At 38.3% G+C, this 18933-nt stretch overlaps 2 protein-coding genes and 1 pseudogene across 2 annotated transcripts; 2 read left to right on the top strand and 1 right to left on the bottom strand.

Moving 5' to 3' along the window:
- Nucleotides 1-7245: 7245 nt before the first annotated feature.
- LOC137952394 (uncharacterized oxidoreductase At1g06690, chloroplastic-like) lies at nt 7246-10051 on the top strand. The gene is made up of 10 exons (XM_068799549.1): nt 7246-7625; nt 8078-8172; nt 8253-8293; nt 8392-8553; nt 8640-8662; nt 8775-8846; nt 8959-9126; nt 9304-9386; nt 9477-9539; nt 9761-10051. The coding sequence occupies exons 1-10, from the start codon at nt 7415-7417 to the stop codon at nt 9941-9943; spliced, it is 1101 nt and encodes a 366-aa protein (XP_068655650.1). The 5' UTR covers nt 7246-7414; the 3' UTR covers nt 9944-10051.
- A 232-nt stretch (nt 10052-10283) lies between these two features.
- Nucleotides 10284-13547, top strand: LOC137952395 (uncharacterized oxidoreductase At1g06690, chloroplastic-like). Its single transcript, XM_068799550.1, has 10 exons — nt 10284-11239; nt 11418-11509; nt 11605-11645; nt 11750-11911; nt 11993-12015; nt 12118-12189; nt 12279-12446; nt 12584-12666; nt 12746-12808; nt 13145-13547. Exons 1-10 carry the CDS (start codon nt 11032-11034, stop codon nt 13328-13330), a joined length of 1098 nt encoding a protein of 365 aa, XP_068655651.1. The 5' UTR covers nt 10284-11031; the 3' UTR covers nt 13331-13547.
- Nucleotides 13548-14263: 716 nt separating this feature from the next.
- On the bottom strand, nt 14264-18316 carry LOC137952397 (gamma-soluble NSF attachment protein-like; annotated as a pseudogene).
- Nucleotides 18317-18933: the final 617 nt, after the last annotated feature.

Raw genomic sequence — 18933 nt, forward strand, 5'->3', positions numbered from 1 at the left:
TGGACCTTCTTTATGCCTCCTACACATGGGTAATTTGGGTGAAGCGCCTACATATAAGTAGTTACTCTAGTACCATGAGAATTTTAGGTTCAAGATCTATCACAGATGACTAGCCAAATTAAAATTTTTTTCCCCAAACTTGTTTATACCCATTGATCCTTATGAGCTATTCTCAACTATGTGGTTTTGTTTACTTCTCAAGGAGTAGGTAAGCGAATTAGGGTTGGATTTCTAGAAATTTGACTTGTAAATGACTTTTTCTTTCATGCAATCAAATAAATGAAAATTCTTGAACAATTTCAAGGAAAGGAATTGCTAAAACACTAACATTTTCACTAATGATCCTTCTACTACTATTTTGACCGTATTCTCTGAAAGCCAAATTTTCTAAAATACATTATGAAATTCATAAAAAAAAAACTAAAAAATGGAAGTTCAGATGCATACTATGACAAACAAATTCCTAGAATTTTTAGAAAGTCATCTAGTCTATCCAAAATGCAATTGATGGAGTCACAGACAGTTTTCTAGACCAAATCCCCTTTTTGTTTTTAACGTGAAAAAAAATCACGTACCAACTTCTCAAAACTCTTTTCCATCAAAATAGGATAAGTTGTAACTGATGGGTAATTAAAATAGTCCGCTATCCCTACATATACCTAATAATGGGTATAAAGAACGTGACTAACATTCTCATCATATAATAGAGATTTTTTCTATCCAACGAGAGGAACATAAAGATTCAGGTTCACTTTCTCGCACAAGTTAGAGCCTACAAGTGTTATTCATTGTAAGCTCTATTTTCTGCCCCAAATGGAGAAATGGTGTGTTCCGGTTCTCTCTTAAGGACAGTGATGAATAAGTGACATCAATATAGCGGAAACCTCCTATTCACACTAACACATCTCCTTGATCGGGTATGGTAACATTGCTCAACAAGTTCTTTAGGTAGTGGAAATAACTAGGAAGATTTGTAGCCAACACCATACAGTGCCTCCTAATCTTTTTTTTTTTTTGTTGTAGCAGTCTCTATTTTTTTATATTTCAAACTAAACCATAATATAATCTTAACCAACCTTAGCTAAAAAAACTTATATGGTTGCACTATCTCCCCTTCTTAATACATTTGGAGCACTTGATCAACACCAAGCCATGACTTTTCACTACTTATATATATTTCCTTCAGACATTTGTACATAGAGACCAGTAAGAAGCTAAACTAACTAGTACCACAGAACAGTGGCTCCGACACTCTTCATCCACTTATGGAAGGAACCCACCAACCCAGGTTTTTTTTAATTCTGTAAACAACCGTTCATCCAACTATTTAAGCCATTGTTTTCCTCTCTGATGGTCAGAAGCGCATGCAGACGCTTCTCCTTCCTCAACCAGCAAAAATCTTCCCAACCATGGAATGCAAGGCTTTTACTCTATTGTCATTGCTCATTTTACTCATCTTAGTGAGCCCTGAGATGTGCCAAGCAGGCCATCATCTCATAGAGATCTCAAAGCCACAATCCCCAAGATCCCTTGATTTCAATCCACACTTTCGTAGTTATGCATGTTGAGATTTCTTCCCTTACGAAAAAATATAATCTTACCTTCTCAGTACATATTCCGTAATCTCTGTAATTATGTGATTTTCATTAATTAATCAACTCTCTATGTATAGTTTTAGTTTGTAAAACGACTATTTAAGTTGACGATGTGAATGAGAAAATATGAAAAGAAACTAAAGTAGTATTTTTTAGTTGGTATCAGAGCAGGAGAGTCCTTCTTCTTCTCCTTCTCGTCGCCGAAGAACAGAGCGAAAGCTTTATCCCGTAGTCTCTCCTGTAGCAGAAGAACAAAGCTGCAACATTGTCTCCAATAAAAAAAAAAAATAGTACAAGTTTGCTCCGTGAACGAAGAAGACGCTGTTTGCGTTTCTCTTTGGCCGTCGCTGTAACACAAAACCGCCGCCACCCGAACTCTCGAAATCCGCTGATGAACCGCCACTGAACCACCTTCCAGCGATCGGCACTAGCGTCACCGACGCAGAAGACGAAGAGCCGCACCAACATCTCTAGCTCGATTTATCTCTGTCGTCGCTCCCAATGCGATGGACCGTCTGAACGATGCCGACGACCGAAGCTGAGCCATCGGTTGGCCGTCTAGCATACCGCCAACCTGAACATCGCTGCGAAGAAGAAGTCGCACCGTCGACGAAGAAGAAGAAGGAACAAAAAAAAAAAAATCGTTTCCGTTAACTTAGGTCCCACATTTTATTTTTCTGGCGGGTTGGGACAAATTTTCGGACTAGACCGAAAACAGATACCCAACCCGGGTCAACCCATTGGCAGACCAGACCGGACTAGTTCTCGGACCGAACCAGACCAAAAAAATTATTCAGAAAGCAGAACGGACCAGTTATTTGACCGAATCGAAATCAGAGACCCACATCGGGTCAACCCAGCGAACAAAAAAAGACCAGACCAATATTTTTTGGGTGATCATCACCGATCTTCTTGCTTCATGTCGAAGGAATAAAAACCAGAGCGTATTTTTACTCACTGAGGTGAGACTGGGGTATATAAAGTCAATATGTTATGAACATATTGGGTATCCAGAATAGAGGGATCCTACTAAAACTCCTCGCAAATGGAACACTAAACCAAATAATCATGCTTCCGTTGCAGTAGCAGAACCCTCCACCTCTGCTACATCCGGTAAGGTTCTTAAAACTTCCACTCTTAGTAAAAATAGTGAATGGATAATTGATTCTGGTACTACTGATCATATGACCTTTGACAATCATCATGTTGAAATTATGAAACCATCTGAACAAAATATCGTATCTACAATAAATGGTACTCCCTCTCACGTTATTGTAGAAGGTTCTATCACCCTCACTGAAAATCTGAGTCTTGATTCTATACTAGTTGTTCCAACCTTCAATCATAATTTATTATCAGTGGCTCAAATAACTCGCACTTTGCATTGTATTGTGATTTTTTGGCCTAACTGTTGTGTGTTTAAGGACATTCGAACTAGGAAGACAATTGGTTATGGTACTAGAAGGGGGAGACTCTATTACCTTGATCTGAAGCCAGAGAGTTCTCATCAGTTAGCTCAAGTATTCTCCGTGAATAAATCTGTAGAAAATGAGATTTGGTTATGGCAAAAAAGGTTGGGTCACTCATCTTTTGGTTATTTAAAGAAACTGTTTCCAAAACTATTTGTTAGGTTAACTGTTTCAGGTTTTAAGTGTGAGGTATGTGAATTGGCTAAAGTTCATCGTGTTCCATTTCAAATAAGCATGAATAGGAGTCTAGCACCCTTTATGATTATCCACTCTGATGTATGGGGTCCAACAAATATAGCCTCTCTGAGTGATAAACGGTGGTTTGTTTCCTTTATTGATGATCACACCTAGATGACTTGGATTGGCTTAATGAAATCAAAAAGTGAAGTTAGTTCACTGTTCAAACAATTTCACAAAATGATAGCCATTCAATACCATTCTACAATACAAACTCTCCGCAGTGACAATGGTGAAGAATTTGTTAATCAAGGTTTGAAAGAATATCTAGATGATCATGGAACTATTTGTCCATACACCCCTCAGGAAAATGGGGCTGTAGAGCGAAAGAACCGCCACCTTCTTGACGTTGTTCGTGCTTCCTTGTTTGAAGCTCATATGTCGGTTAGTTATTGGGGTGAAGCCATCACAACTGCAACTTATCTTATCAACCGAATATCCTTGAGTGCGTTACAATTTAAGACTCCCTTAAGTGTTGTTCATGAAACTATAAGTTCACCTGCTGTGTCGAATATGCCACCTAGAGTTTTTGGGTGTGAAACCATTGTTTATCTCCATAAGCCATTGAGAAATAAATTGGAAGCCCGAGCTCTCAAGTGTGTCTTTGTTGGTTATGCTCAACATCAGAAAGGTTATCGTTGTTATCATTCTCCCTCTCGCAAATTGTATGTCACTCTTGATGTGGTATTTCATGAAGATCACGTGTATTATTCCACTCCTGAATCTTCAATTCAGGGAGAGAACAAGATTGAATTGCAAACCCTTAATCTTCATTTGGATATCTTGGATACTACAAGTGGTAAGTATTCAGATTACAACAGTGAACATCAAAATGATACAAATGAGCATGATTCACAGGATGGAGACAAACAAGACCAGATGGAAGTGATGCAACCAGAGTCTCAAAAGACATCTTCACAAGATGGAGACAGACAAGACCAGATGGAAGTGATGCAACCAGACTCTCAGCCGACATTTTCACCGGATGGAGACAGACAAGATCAGATGGAAGTGATGCAACCAGAGTCTCAGCTGACATTTTCACAGGATGGAGACAGACAAGACCAGATGGAAGTGATGCAACCAGAGTCTCAACCGACATCTTTCCCCCTTCATAATGTACCAGTGGATCAATTGCCTTCTGAGTTCGAGTCCATGTCTGAGCCTCAGGTAAGTTCCGAAACTCAACTAAGAGTGCTACCTCATCGAACAACAAGAAGAAAACCTAGAGTCAATTATGAACCTCTTCTCACCTCTAAATCTCAGTATCCCATGTATAATTTTGTGTTTTATCATAGATTGTCAAGGGCAAATGAAATATTTTTGAATCAATTATCTGTTATATCTATTCCTAATAGTGTGTAGGAAGCCTTGAAAGATCCAAAGTGGAAAGAAGTTATGAATGAAGAAATGAGGTCCCTCCAAAAGAATTCAATATGGGAAGTGGTTGACCTACCTGTAGGAAAGACACCAGTTGGATGCAGGTGGGTATTTAGCATTAAATATAAAGCCGATGACACCATTGAAAGGTTCAAAGCAAGGCTTGTCGCCAAAGGATATACTCAAACCTACGGGATCGATTATATGGAGACATTCACACCAGTGGCCAAAATCAATACTGTTCGGATTCTACTATCTCTAGTTGTGAATCTTAATTGGCCCTTATATTAGTTTGATGTTAAAAATGCATTTTTGCACGGAGATCTCCAAGAAGAAGTATATATGGAATTACTTCCTAGATGTATTATGCAAAACAAATGATGCAAACAAGTATATAAAATGAGGAAATCCCTATATGATTTGAAGCAGTCCCCGAGGGCGTGGTTTGGAAGGTTTCACAAATTTTACGAAATCTATCGAATATAAGCAAAACAACTCAGGTCATACTCTCTCCCTGAAATATAACAAGGAGACCATCACTGCTCTTATTGTGTATGTTGATGATATGATAGTAACTGTGAATGATCCAGAAGAAAAGAAGACATTGCAAAGTCATCTTGATAGAGAGTTTGAAATGAAAGATCTTGGTTACTTAAAATATTTTCTTGGCATTGAAGTGTCAAGATCCAAAGAGGGAATTTTTCTATCTCAACGAAAATATGCTTTGGATTTATTGAAGAAAATTGGTCCAGTCAGTACTCCTATGGAAGAAATTTTGAAACTGGGAACACATTCAGATCAAGTCCTTGTTAACAAGGAACATTATCAGAGACTAGTTGGGAGGTTAATGTATCTTGTACATACCAGACCAGATTTAGCTTATATACTAAGCGTGATTAGTCAGTTTATGCACTCTCCAAGTGAAGAACATATGAATGCCATCAATTGTATCTTGAGTTATTTGAAATCATCTCCAGGAAAAGGAATTTTGTATAAAAAAGGAGGCGACTTAAAAATTGAAGGTTATACTGATGCTGATTGGGCTGGCTCAATAGAGGATCGACGATCTATATCTGGATACTTCACATTTGTAGGTTGAGTTGGTTACTTGAAGAAGTAAGAAACAAGAGGTGGTGGCTAGATTGTTAGCTGAAGCTGAATACCGGGGAATGACCAAGGAAATGTGTGAATTATTATGGATAAAAAATCTCATACAAGAACTACATATTGAACAAATAGGTCCTATGAAATTATACTGTGATAGTAAGGCAACATGTGATATTGCCCACAACACAGTCCAACATGATAGAACTAAACACGTTGAAGTTGATAGAGATTTTATTAAGGAAAAGCTAGAAGCAAGAATCATTGAAGTCCTTCATGTTCGGTCTCAAGATCAACTTGCCGATGTGCTGACCAAGGCAGTGTCTTACCGAGCTTTTTACAATTGTCTCGACAAGTTGGGCATGAGTGATATCCATGTACCAACTTGAGGGGGAGTGTTGAGATTTCTTTCCTTACGAAGAAATTTAATCTTACCTTCTTAGTACATATTCTGTAATCTTTGTAATTACGTGATTTCCGTTAATCACTCAACTCTCTGTGTATAGTTTGTAAAATGGTTATTTAAGCTGGCGATGTGAACGAGAAATATGAAAAGAAATTGCAGTAGTATTATTTAGTATGCCTAATAAGTTTGTGGGAAAATGGCTCAATAAGTGCTTGTAATGGGATTACTTCTGCACTTGTTCGTTATGTTGTGAGAGAGTTTATATTCAAAAGTGATATATCTTTTGTGTCGGATATATGGCTTGTAAACGTCTTCAGGGTGTTTTTGTTGATTTCACATATAGGAGAATGCATAGAGAAACTAATCTGTGTATGGTCATGGATCTCAAGTTGCAGAGCTGAGTAGTCTACCAGTATCGTCTCGAAGGGATCTCTGGAACTGCATGAACTTGAGTCTCCCATGCCATAAAAAATCTGGGGTTCTTTCACTATGGCCCATGGACAGAGACAAATTATCAACACCCAGAAGATCCAGTTTGACATTGTATGGAGTCCAGAGATACTACTGTTTGTCACCGTAATAGCGTATCCAGAGCGTAAGATCTTCGTCTGTTCTCGACTAACCACTACAGGAACGTGACCGAACTCCTGCATAGGCCAATATTGCGTTTGGAATTATCTAGTTCTTTGGTGAAGCTCTTCCACTCGATCCAAATTAACAGTTTTACTGCTCAAGGTTGAACTATCTCTCTTCAGCGAATCCAAGCGGGAGATGTGAGTTGGCAAGAACCAGACAGAGCCAGAAATGGGTTGCTGAAGTCCAAACGGAAATTTTGAAGACAATAAATTGTTGTACTGTGTAATCGACCCAGAAATATCTCAGGAAGCGTATTTCGTTTTTCTCGTGTTGTCAAAAATAAGTTTGTCTTGTCTGTGTCGAATCCGTCATGTGAAGATCGTCTTGCTATTGGCAGCCTGACTTGGAAGCGTACTATCAAGTGGGGCTCTTGCCTTTTCCATGAATTCTAAACGTTGCTGTACACTCCTCTGAAACCTGAGGTTTCTATGAAGTTAATTCGTCCTTTTCGTGCCTCATCTCTTACATTACTCAACTCACAGACCACATTTTCAAGTTCCGGAGTTTCTCTTTTCTTTCTCTGTTCTTTTTTTTTATTAATTCCCTGTCTTGATTGAGCTCGAAAAAAACTTTGGAACAGAACCCTGATGGCTTTGATAGTCGGCAGTGCAAGTTTCTCTCTTTTCCGTCACAGAAGAACGCCCATAATAAGAGCTATCACCTCTGAGGAGGTAACCAGTCTGAACATTGGCGAAGATAATATCAAGTTGGGAGGATCCGATTTGAAGGTCAGTAAGCTCGGAATTGGCGCCTGGGCTTGGGGAGACACTGGCTACTGGAATGACTCTCAATGGGATGGTATGTAAATCATTTGAGTCCAGAATATGTAGAGAGGCTCAATTTTTTCTTATTTTGCCGGGACTAAGCAAGTGCTTTGAGTAAGGATTGTACGGCTCTATCCCTGTCTACCAGTAATGGTCACCTATAATTCCTGCTTTGGTTTTATAACCTTGATGTTTCCTTCTTTCTTTGCAATTAGATAGTTGGAACTTCTATCTTTTGTGAAATTACAAGTTCAGAAAAACCAGCTTTCACACCTGACAACTTTTCTTCATCTTCTATTCCCGAACTGGTGTAAGGAAATTGGCTTACTGGCTTTTTGTTTCGAATTCTTCTTGGATCATTAGCTGAAAGTAAAGTGAAAAGTGGAGAAGAAAAGCAACTTCCTGTCTAATTTATCTTTCGACCCTTTTTTAATTTATAAGATAATTGAAAAAAATGGATACTACTATTGTGGTTTGTGATGCCAGATAATAAACTAAATGCTGCAAAGGATGCGTTCAATGTCAGCCTTGATAGTGGTATAAACTTGGTGGATACAGCTGAAGTTTATGGTGAAAAATGGGTAAAGAGCTTTTTACTCTTCTCCTCTTAAGACTTCAGTTATTGAAACTAAAGCCATGAATTGCTCTCTCTCAATTGCAGTTAAATTCAGGTGCAGTGAATTCTGAAACTCTGATCGGAAGGTAATGTTCTCATTTCTACCAACCAATCCATCTGGACTCTCCATTACATATGGTTGATTTCAAGTAACCATGGGAATAAGTCACTTCGTTTTCAACAGATTCATAGCAGAGAGAAAAGAAAAGGGTCTAACAGAAGTAGCAGTAGCAACCAAATTTGCTCCACTTCCATGGAGGCTTGGGCGGAAGAGTGTCCTTTCTGCCCTCCAGAATTCACTATCGCGTCTGGGACTTTCTTCTGTTGAACTTTATCAACTTCACTGGTACACCGAACTCGTCTGTTCATTCTATTTAAACTTTCCTTGTGGGAGTTTTTAGAATCTAATAAGATGGTTTGGATAATTTTCAGGCCAGGCATTTGGGGAAATGATGGTTGGCACCTCTTCCAAACTCTGAGATTAAGCAGAAAAAGTTTATTATCTCGTTGTGGTAAATTAATGATCAGTTCTTCACAATAATTTGCTCTTACTTGGTTCAACTTCAGGATATGTTGATGGGCTTGGTGATGCTGTTGAAAAGGGTCTTGTTAAGGCTGTGGGAGTCTCAAACTACAATGGTGCAATTCACTTCTGCTTTAGAAATTCTTATTTACATTAATTTAGCTCGAAGCATCGTCTCTGATGAATGAGTAGTTTGATTTTGATTCCCTGATTTATTATGTGAGCCAGAGCAACGTCTGAGGAAGGCATATAACCAGCTTAAAAAGAGAGGCATTCCACTGGCTTCAAATCAAGTGAATTACAGCCTGATATACAGGGCTCCTGAGGAGAACGGAGTAAAGGCAGCTTGTGATGAACTAGGAATCACTTTGATTGCTTATTCACCAATGGCTCAAGGCATGACCCTAAACAAGTGCCTCTAATTCGACAATGTTCTCCACTTATGCTGACTTCGTTTCCCTTTAGAAAGTGTTGCTAAATAGTTTGGTGTTTGTGAAGCAAACCAGTTGCCTTTATATTATCCATTGCAGAATTGTGGTTCTCATTATGTATCTTTTTCTGGGTCATCTTCAGGTGTTCTTACTGGAAAATATACAGCAAAAAATCCACCCAGTGGACCGCGTGGAAAGATTTACACTCCAGAAGTCCTCACTCAGGTATATCACATAACATTCTAACTTTCAAACTTTATTGTTTTTCATCTTCTTCTTCAGACTCTTCCCTGACTGCGTGTCTACATTGTTCAGCTGGAGCCAATGTTCAGCAGAATCAAAGAAATTGGACAGAAGTACGACAAAACATCCACACAGGTTTATTTCAGATTCACAGATTTGGGGTTATGTTACCGACCATAGTGTATCGAGTACAGATAACAGATTCATAAATCTTCCCTGGATAGAAGACTCGGAAAATCTGTTTAAAACACTTCTGAAAGTGAAATTTGAATTTTTCATGCTACTCAATTTTAAATAAATTTTTTTCTACATCCTGTCAGAAACCATTTTCTAATGGAGAAGGTCCTTTCTCACAGGTGGTTCTCAATTGGTTAGTTTGCCAAGAGAATGTGCTTCCAATCCCAGGCGCAAAAACTGCACAACAAGCCACAGAGTTTGCTGGCGCTCTTGGGTGGAGATTAACCAACGATGAGATTGCCGAGCTCAGGTCACTGGCAGCCAGAGCAAAAGTTGAAGGTTTGGTCATTGAGGAGAAGTAAAAGTGGGGACTAGACCTTAGACCTTGTCTGATACCAGAACCAACGGAGAGAGATGAAACTGTTCAGAGAACAAACTGGGGTTTTTTCAACACGAAAACAGTCTTCACATCTGCTCTGCCCTCAAATGGTAGTAACAAGAACCAGTATATAAAGGAATACAAGTTCTCTCCAAGTTTTTCCTTCTCGCCATCTAGTTGCTGCAATTGTTCGGATTGATTTCCCAGAAAGGTTTACCCTAAATTCAGGGATTACCAATGAATTACTAGGTGATCATCACCAGCTATATGGGTAAATCAGAAGCTTGCGGGTATATCAATAGGACAAATGTGCATAAACGAGATCCAAATACTTCATAAACAAGTGAAGATACATTAAAGGGCTTCCAGGAGGAAAAGTGGAGGTGACTGCTGGCCAGTCAAGAACAGCCTCTGCTCCGTAACTTCTAAAGTTAGTTTGTTCAATGCGATCTCAATGGGTTATCATTAGTTTTAGTGTAGATAATTCTGAATCTAAAGCAACCCTTGTGTCCAATAATCTCACAAATCAAAAGCAATCCTTTCTGGTGGTCCATAGCCATCGCTGCCCTCTTTTGCTTTTAGTTTCAAACAAGTAATGAAATGATGATGATGTTTTTCCGCCCACGATGTCCAATCAATTTGAGTTGATAGTTGGTTAATTTACAAATTTGCAAGCTTCTGTTTTAATCACGATGAGACGTGTTACAGCCTGTATTTCTCGTTGTGCAAAATAGTCAGGGCTAAAGTCAAGAAGCTCAGACGCATTCACCATTGCAGCCACATGTTCTTCTTCTACTCTCACCACGAGTTGCATTATTCTGTTTCGAGAAATCAAAATTGTCTGCTTCTGTCTTACATTTTTAAGGACCCAGTTTCCTGTGTTCGGATTCTTGAAGTGATTAGTGGAGCAAGCTTCAAGTCGTCACTTCGAAGAGTTTTTGAGAGAATCTATTGACTGTAAACGTCGACGAAACTTGGCCAGATATATTCGACTTTGAGAACCACCCAAGTATTTTCTTCTTCTTGCGACGTTTTCGGTGGATTCTGATACGGCTTTGGGGAAGAATCCTGATGGCTTCGCTAGTTGGTTGTGCAAGCTTCTCTGTTCTCCGCCGGAAGGATCATAGAGTTAGTGCTATTGCTTCGGAGGAGATTTCTAAGGTGAAAATTGAACAAGATAAAATCCCCTTGGGAGGATCGGATTTGAAGGTCACTAAGCTCGGAATTGGAGCTTGGTCTTGGGGGGACACCAGCTTCTGGAACGACTTCAAATGGGATGGTATACAATTTAAGAACCAAATCAAGACTTCATTTCCATTTTTGTTTTATCACTGTGAGCTATAACTTGAAGAAGAAATTCTGAAGCCAGAACTAATTCAATTTAGTAATATTGAAATCTCGTAGTTTATGGTTTTCCCGGTAATTGCATTATAAATTCCGATTTCTGGTGCCACCAGAGAGGAAGCTCAAGGCAGCAAAGGCGGCTTTTAATGCCAGCATTGATTGTGGCATTACTTTCATCGATACTGCTGAAGTTTACGGCTCAAAGGTGAGAGAGGCTTTTGCTTTTTCTCGTTCATCCCTTCTTCCTCTGATCATCTTTGATATCATACAAGTAATGCAATAAACTCTTTACGTCTGCAGCTCTCTTTTGGCGCAGTAAGCTCTGAAACTTTGATAGGAAGGTACTGCTTTTGATAAATCTATGTTGAGCACATCTAGATATTCTTCCTCCTATATATATATATATATATATTTTGACGTTTCTATGAATGCTTATTTTTAACAGATTCATAAAAGAAAGGCAAGAAACGGGTCCTTTTGAGATTGCCATCGCAACTAAATTTGCAGCTTTACCATGGAGACTCGGGCGGCAGAGTGTTCTCTCTGCTCTAAAGAATTCATTATCTCGTCTTGGCCTTTCTTCTGTAGATCTCTACCAGCTTCATTGGTATCATCAGCAATCTCATTCATCTACTTATTTGGCATTTGTTAAGAAGTAGAAGCTGACAGATGATTTGGAACATTTCAGGCCTGGAGTATGGGGAAATGAAGGTTTGCCTCGCTACTGTTCTTCAAACCCTGAAAGAAGAAAGATTTCGTTAGGAAAACAGCTCCCTTTGAAGATAATTTGAATTCACAGCTATTTTGTTTTAGGGTATATTGATGGGTTGGGTGATGCTGTGGAAAAGGGCCTTGTGAAGGCAGTAGGCGTCTCCAATTATAGCGGTACTTTTCCGTTTATGATTCAAAAATATTTCCAAGAGTTGAGTCAGTTTCATTGATCACCCTACTGGTTTTATTGTTCTGTGCCCCAGAAAAACGTCTTAGAGATGCTTATAACCAGCTTAAGAAGCGTGGAATTCCACTGGCTTCAAACCAAGTGAATTACAGTCTTATCTACAGAATTCCAGAGAAAAATGGCGTGAAGGCTGCTTGTGATGAGCTAGGGATTACTTTAATTGCTTACTCACCGATTGCTCAAGGCAATGATCATACTCTTTATCTATTTTTTATGGTTTTTTGCCTGTATTCTTCAAGAAAAAAAGAATGTTAAAAAAAAAAAAAAAGTTTGATCCAAATGGTTTTCGCCCCTTTACTGTTTTTGGTCCTTTTCTTTCAGGTGTTCTTACAGGAAAATATACACCAGAAAATCCACCAAGTGGTCCTCGTGGGCGGATTTACACTCCAGAATTTCTTGCTAAGGTAATCCCAAAATTGTTCAGTAGGCCATTAACTCAAACTGTACATAGATTGACAAAGGCAGTTTTTCCTCAATGTGCAGATCCAGCCTCTATTGAACAGAGCCAAAGAAATTGGTCAGAATTATGGCAAAACTCCCACACAGGTTATTCTCTCCCTCTCTTAGTGTTTCTTCTTTTTGTAAAGAATAATATAAACTGATAATTCTGATCAGTCAAGCTGTGATTCTTAGCAGCCAAAAATGGTTTGAAGCAAACAGTCGAGTGCCCTCAATTCAGAGGACCTTAAAAAGATCCTAACATATACAAAATTCTTTCTGGAGCTTTTGCTCTCTCTATTGCACGAAGCATTTCTTTCTAAAAATTCTTCAATTAGTCTGCCTTGTTAATTCATTTAGGTGATAGTATAAGTAAATGGTTGAGAAAGTCAGTTGCTTTGGTTACAGAAAAATGTAAAACTCTACTGAGGTGCTCTTCAACAGGTTGCTCTGAACTGGTTAATATCTCAAGAAAATGTGGTTCCCATCCCAGGCGCCAAAAATGCAGAACAGGCCAGAGAGTTTGTGGGGGCTCTCGGGTGGAGACTCACTGATCAAGAGGTTGCAGAGCTCCGGTCACTCGCATCTCAAATAGAACCAGTAATTGGATTCCCTGTTGAGAAGTTGTAAAAAAGATCAACTGAAAGAAGATTTTATCAAATGAACAAAAAGTAACAATCCAGAAATTTTAGATGTCATACATTTTGGGGGGAGTATCTGCCAAACAGGATGGATGAGAAGTAATCTCTGAGGGAGAGAGAAAATTGAAACAGGGATATGTTGAGAGGTCTCCGGTCATGTACTGTATATTCTCATATAATCAGAAGTTCCTCAATTTTTGTCTTCAGACAGCTTACACTTGCAAATCGTGTCCGTAAATATGTGGAAATGAACCAAGTAAATTTCTTTGTATCGTCCCTGTTTTTCACATTATTTCTTTGTATCGTCACCGTATAGTTAAGATCAGTTGACAAGGTAGAGAAGGTATTTCATGGGTAAAGGGGTGATTGAAAACTAGTGTGGGAGCATCAGAAACTACAGCTTACAGTTCGAAGCTTTTTGCTACATCCATGAAGAAGTAGACCATGTTACATCATTGTGAAAATGGAGTTTTCTTTGAAGTTCTACTTGAACTCATGAAGCTAACTGAGATGAAGAGCTCCTTCAGCTGTCTTTTGTTCTCTCCATTGTGAGAATCTTCAAATTAGCAGGCAGTATTCCTTTCAAGCCATGCAAATCTGTATGCCGCGGCATGGTTGATAGTTAAATCGAACAACAGTGAGAAGCATATCTTTCCATTGCTAATATCCCTTAAAGTCTATATTATCAAATAGAAATTATGGAAGCAATCAACTGTAATCTCTTAGAGATTCAAAATGTCTTTTGAGTTACTGAAAAAGCTAATTTGCTCATCACAGGAAAAGACTTCAACCTCAACAGAGGAATCTTCCAAGTATTCCAAGTATAAGCCAGATTGCAAAAATAGCAGAGGTGAATCTGACTCCTTGGTTCAATCCAGCCTCTCCAAAATCTGAATCATAAACCGGTGAGTTGCAAAACTATGGTTTGCAGGTCAACATATAACGATATATACTGCAGAGGTAAAATGCTGCCAAATAGAGTGACACAGTACCAGAATTTGCATTGTACACAAACACAGCAAAATGTTCGCTGTGCACTTGCCATATAAAACCAACAATCAGTCTGTCCTTTAAAAAGATTTAAAACAAATAAACACATTATCTCTCACAACCATTATAACAGTTATCATTTACAAACTCACCAACCTTCAGTTCCATTCTACAATGTGCTATTATGCTTCTGTCGAGGAATATTTTACTCTTAATGCACCAAAAGAGTTTGAATGTGGAGGTTCATGTTGAGGAGATGTTAGGTGAGATCATTTTCATCTAGAGACTCTTCATCTTCATCTTTGCTCCTTTCTATCTTGATAGAACTCAAATCACTGGTAGGCAGTTTCCTTGCAAGCCTAATTATCTGTATCCTATCTTTAGCGATTAAATAGCAAACAATGGCTTTGGATGTTCATAGAGAAAAATTCACAAATCTTGTACTTTTGACAGAGAAACCCTTCCAGAGACTGTGCTACTCAAACAATGGTAAAAATACAAACTTACCACATGATCAAGATTTGAAATTGTGCTTGAGTTAGCAACACGCTTGATTTCTTCAACATCCCCTTCCGAATAAGCTGAAAGCAATTTGCTAGCACAGCGTTCCTGGTCACTATTTAGAAATACCCCAATCCTAACAAAAAGATTTGCTCACGTTGCGGTCATTTGGATTAGGTGCCAATAAGTAGCACTAGCCACTTTAGTAGCAGAATTGAGTAACTAAAATGAAATCGTTTCTGAGAATTTCAATGTACAGGTAATACTTACTGAGAACAATCATCATAACACTTCTGGGCTTGATTGAAATCATGTGCATAGAGGTAAATTATGACTGCACTTAGATATGCCTGCACCCAACTGATATTACTAAGAACAACATACATGCAATTACAAAATATCTCCAGATGTTAGTTTCAGTAATCTACAATGAAATTTGTTTCTCGAAAAACTTCTGTACTCCAGAACAAGTCACAGACCCAACTGAGAGACTAATCTTCCACAAACAAAATAAATTGAAAAAAAAAAAAAAAAAAAAAAAAAACACGCTCTATCAAGGAACCAGCAACCTCTTTTGGATTTGCTTGATTACAGTTGAACTACTTGCCTTTAAGGTAATTTAGTTTAGACAACCCAGAAACAACACCAGCAGTACGTTTTTGGTTCACGATGAAATGAGACTAATTTCTATTCCCCATTCTCATCCAGCAGACAAACCTTACTGTCATGTTTTCATGTTCTTTTTTTTTTCCTTTTAGTTTTCTGTCTGTAGTCCTGTTGGGGCCCCATGTTGAATCCTTTCTTTTTTTAAATTAGATGTTGCATCATCTTCAAAAAGAGAAAAAAGAGGAAAGAAACTTATGAGCATTCACACACTCATAAATCAGTTGCTGGCAGTTGGGTAGCATAACAACCAATAAAACTTCATAGGGTCACTAAATTGTTAAATGGGCTAATAACAATTATGCAATGCCCTTTAGATCTGATTCTTCAGCTGGAAATCCGAATGCAACCAAAGATGAGAACAAGATAATAAGGAAAACACACCTTGCACTGACTGTTGACAGCATTACAGTGATCGGCAGCTAACCCCAATCTTAATAGAAAAGTTGCAGCATCATTGTACCTGGAAGGAAAAACACAAGGAAAACAAAACCATAAATTTGTTAAACTTAGATCCCTAGACATATCCTAGTCTAAACAGCAGTCATATTATGCAATTATAGATACATGTTTTAAAAAAAGTGTGACTATCACAGGGCATGGGATTGCAGAGCCTTCACTCCAGGGTAGATTAACCGAAAGGATCCAAAAGAAAATGCAACAACAAGGAGTCAAGAATCCAAAAGTCATAGGAAATTATAAATAGTGACTAATGAGGTGAAATAAAAGAAAAGATGAGACAATAACCTCTCAAGTTTAACATAAACATTTGTCACAGATCGATACAAGTCAAATGCCATTTGATCCTTCCCATCTTCCTCCAGAATCACACAAGCATCAGCATAGAGCTTGACAGCATCATCAGGGGATGCATCTTCTAGGGCACTAAAATAAAGTAAAAGTTTAGTAAACAAGTTAAAAAAAAAAGTCCAGTCAAACTATTGAAGCAAAACTTTGGAGCAGTAACAGAAAGAACCATTCAGCCTTATATATCCTTCAATTATTAAACAGAAAGTCTAATCAAAACACATCCACAAACCGTGCAGCCTTTCCAAGAGCATCGGATGCAGGCTGTGACCTTTCACACTCTAAAGTACAATTCTGATGCTTTTCTGTAAAGGTCAGAAACTTCTTTCCATTGTTTGAGTTCCTTTGCAAGTGCTGCTGCAGACTCCATACGCTTAGCAGCATCCCAAGGTCTACAAAGCTAGTAAAGGACCTTACAGATAAACAGATTGAGAAATAGCAATGTCTAAGTTTATTCTCACCCATCAAGCACCCACATTGCAGATGAATATTTATCCAACATATTTATTATTTCAAGCACTAGTAATATATGGGACAAACCATATATCTCAAAGGAAGGAATCCTCCAATCTATCCACAAACTCAATAAGGATGCTATAGCCCCATCAAATGGATCAAACCACCACTCCCAGTATTTCTCATTCTTCCATATGGCACATACAAGTAACATGCAATCATTAAACATGTACTAGAGGCCACCCTAATCACCAAATGACTAGCTTAATAAAGCCAAATGTTGTTGTATAAGCAAAAGAAAGATAACCAATAAGAAACACATAATGTGAAGGAGAAGAGGATACGAAGATTGCATTTCTTGCCCTTGGGAAGCCTTCTCAAATGCAACTTTTGCTTTCTCATAGTCTTTGGCAAGTCTAAATGCAACCGCTAGATCCAAAGAAAAAGGAAGCAGTTAAGGCATAAGAAATTTACATGAAGAACCTAGGCTTCACCATTCATGTATTAATTACACAAAACTACCAACCGGCTTGCTCATACAGGACAGTGGCATTCCTCCAATCAGCACTCCACCTAGTAAAACTGAGCTTTGTTCTGTTGAAAGGAAAGAAGGAAAAGGTTAAATTCATAGAAGCCTTCAAAAAAATGAAAAGGGTAAAACAGAAAGAAGGTTTTATTCATTCTCAAAAAGAAGAAAAGTCTTTTTTCTGCACAATTTTAAGGAGTTCAAGCAATCGTGCTTAATGTTCTTATCTTTTCCTTCTCTATTCCTAGTCTAGATACTAAATGATAAGAATCAACCTACTTCAAAAAAAAAAAAAAAAAAATGATAATAAGCAACCAAAGGCACACTTGGATTTAAGAAAATATGAAGTGCATATGGTAAGATCTTGACCAACTTCCTATAAATCATGTACATGAACTAAGACTAGGAGTAAATTTGCCTCAATCAGTGTAGTGGAATTCCCACTTCACCCATCTTTAGTCTCGGCCAACTTCAAGCGAATAGGTCAGCTCACCCAGAAAAATAAACTCGTCAAATTCAAGTGTCGGGTAGATTTGCAGCCGGAAATGAGAAAGATTACAATAGCAGCACGAATAACCAATTTGGAATTAAACACCAAAACAACTTATCATCTAGAATCTTCGAGTTATCTGCTAAAAGCAGTTCATTTTCGCGTTTAACATCAGTAAGTCAAATCTGACTTTGAATTTTCATCGAAATCTACAAGGTTTAACCTAGGTTTTATATTCATCCTTATAAATAACTAGAAATTTAAAGATACCCATCAAATTAGTAACCCATTAGGGCAAAATGTAGAATCCATAAAAAAAAAAATTCAAAATTCCTAAACCGCAACATCAATCAAAAAGTACAGATCGGACGAATCCATATAATACAAAATACAGGGAAAGAGGTGCTTACAGTTTGTCGGCCTTCCTCATTAATTTGTTGGGATCAGACGTCGTCATTCTGTGTTGTCAAACTCGCTCCTCTGTAACCGCGTCCGAGCGCTGCTTTCAGAGGCGAAAGTCGGGTGCGCGTAATTAATGAATGGGCGCACCAGAAAGCCGTTGCATTAATGAGATTATCTTCCCATTTATCAAATTAGGAGAAAAGTTTTGTATTGTAATTTTGTAATAATCCCTTCGGTTAAGGAGATCTCAGATTATATCCCCTTTTATCAAATTAAAAATTTTGTATTGTAATTTTGTATTTATCACTTCGGTTAAGGAGATCTCAAATTATATACCCTTTTATCAAATTAGGAGATAAGTCTATTATTGTAATTTTGTATTTATCCCTTCCGTCGTAAAATGGTGGTTCAGTTCAATCTTTAATATAGTATCAGACCAGATCGATTCGATTAATCCTCAGTATTCACTTCTTCTAATTTTTTTTCCGAAAGCGCTCTCCTTCTCTGCCCGCAGAATCCCCACTCTCTTCCTTTTTCTTTCTCCTCTGCTCGATTGCCATTTAACCCCATTGTTTGTTGTCGCCATCCTTCCTTTGCTTTGTATTGTCGTTATCGCTCATTCGATTATTTTTTTCGGAGACCGGAACAGGAAGACGCAGCTCGTGCGCATCAGAGAGCTGCGGGGAAAACTCGTATCGGCTGAGCCTCCGTGCACCTCTGATGATTCCGATTGAGCCTCCGGAATGGTGTTCCGACG

This window comes from Aristolochia californica, unplaced genomic scaffold, assembly GCF_029961685.1.
Source record: "Aristolochia californica isolate CCGP_79_NKW_82.1479 unplaced genomic scaffold, dmAriCali1.0.hap1 SCAF_15, whole genome shotgun sequence".
Classification (NCBI taxonomy): Eukaryota; Viridiplantae; Streptophyta; class Magnoliopsida; order Piperales; family Aristolochiaceae; genus Aristolochia; species Aristolochia californica.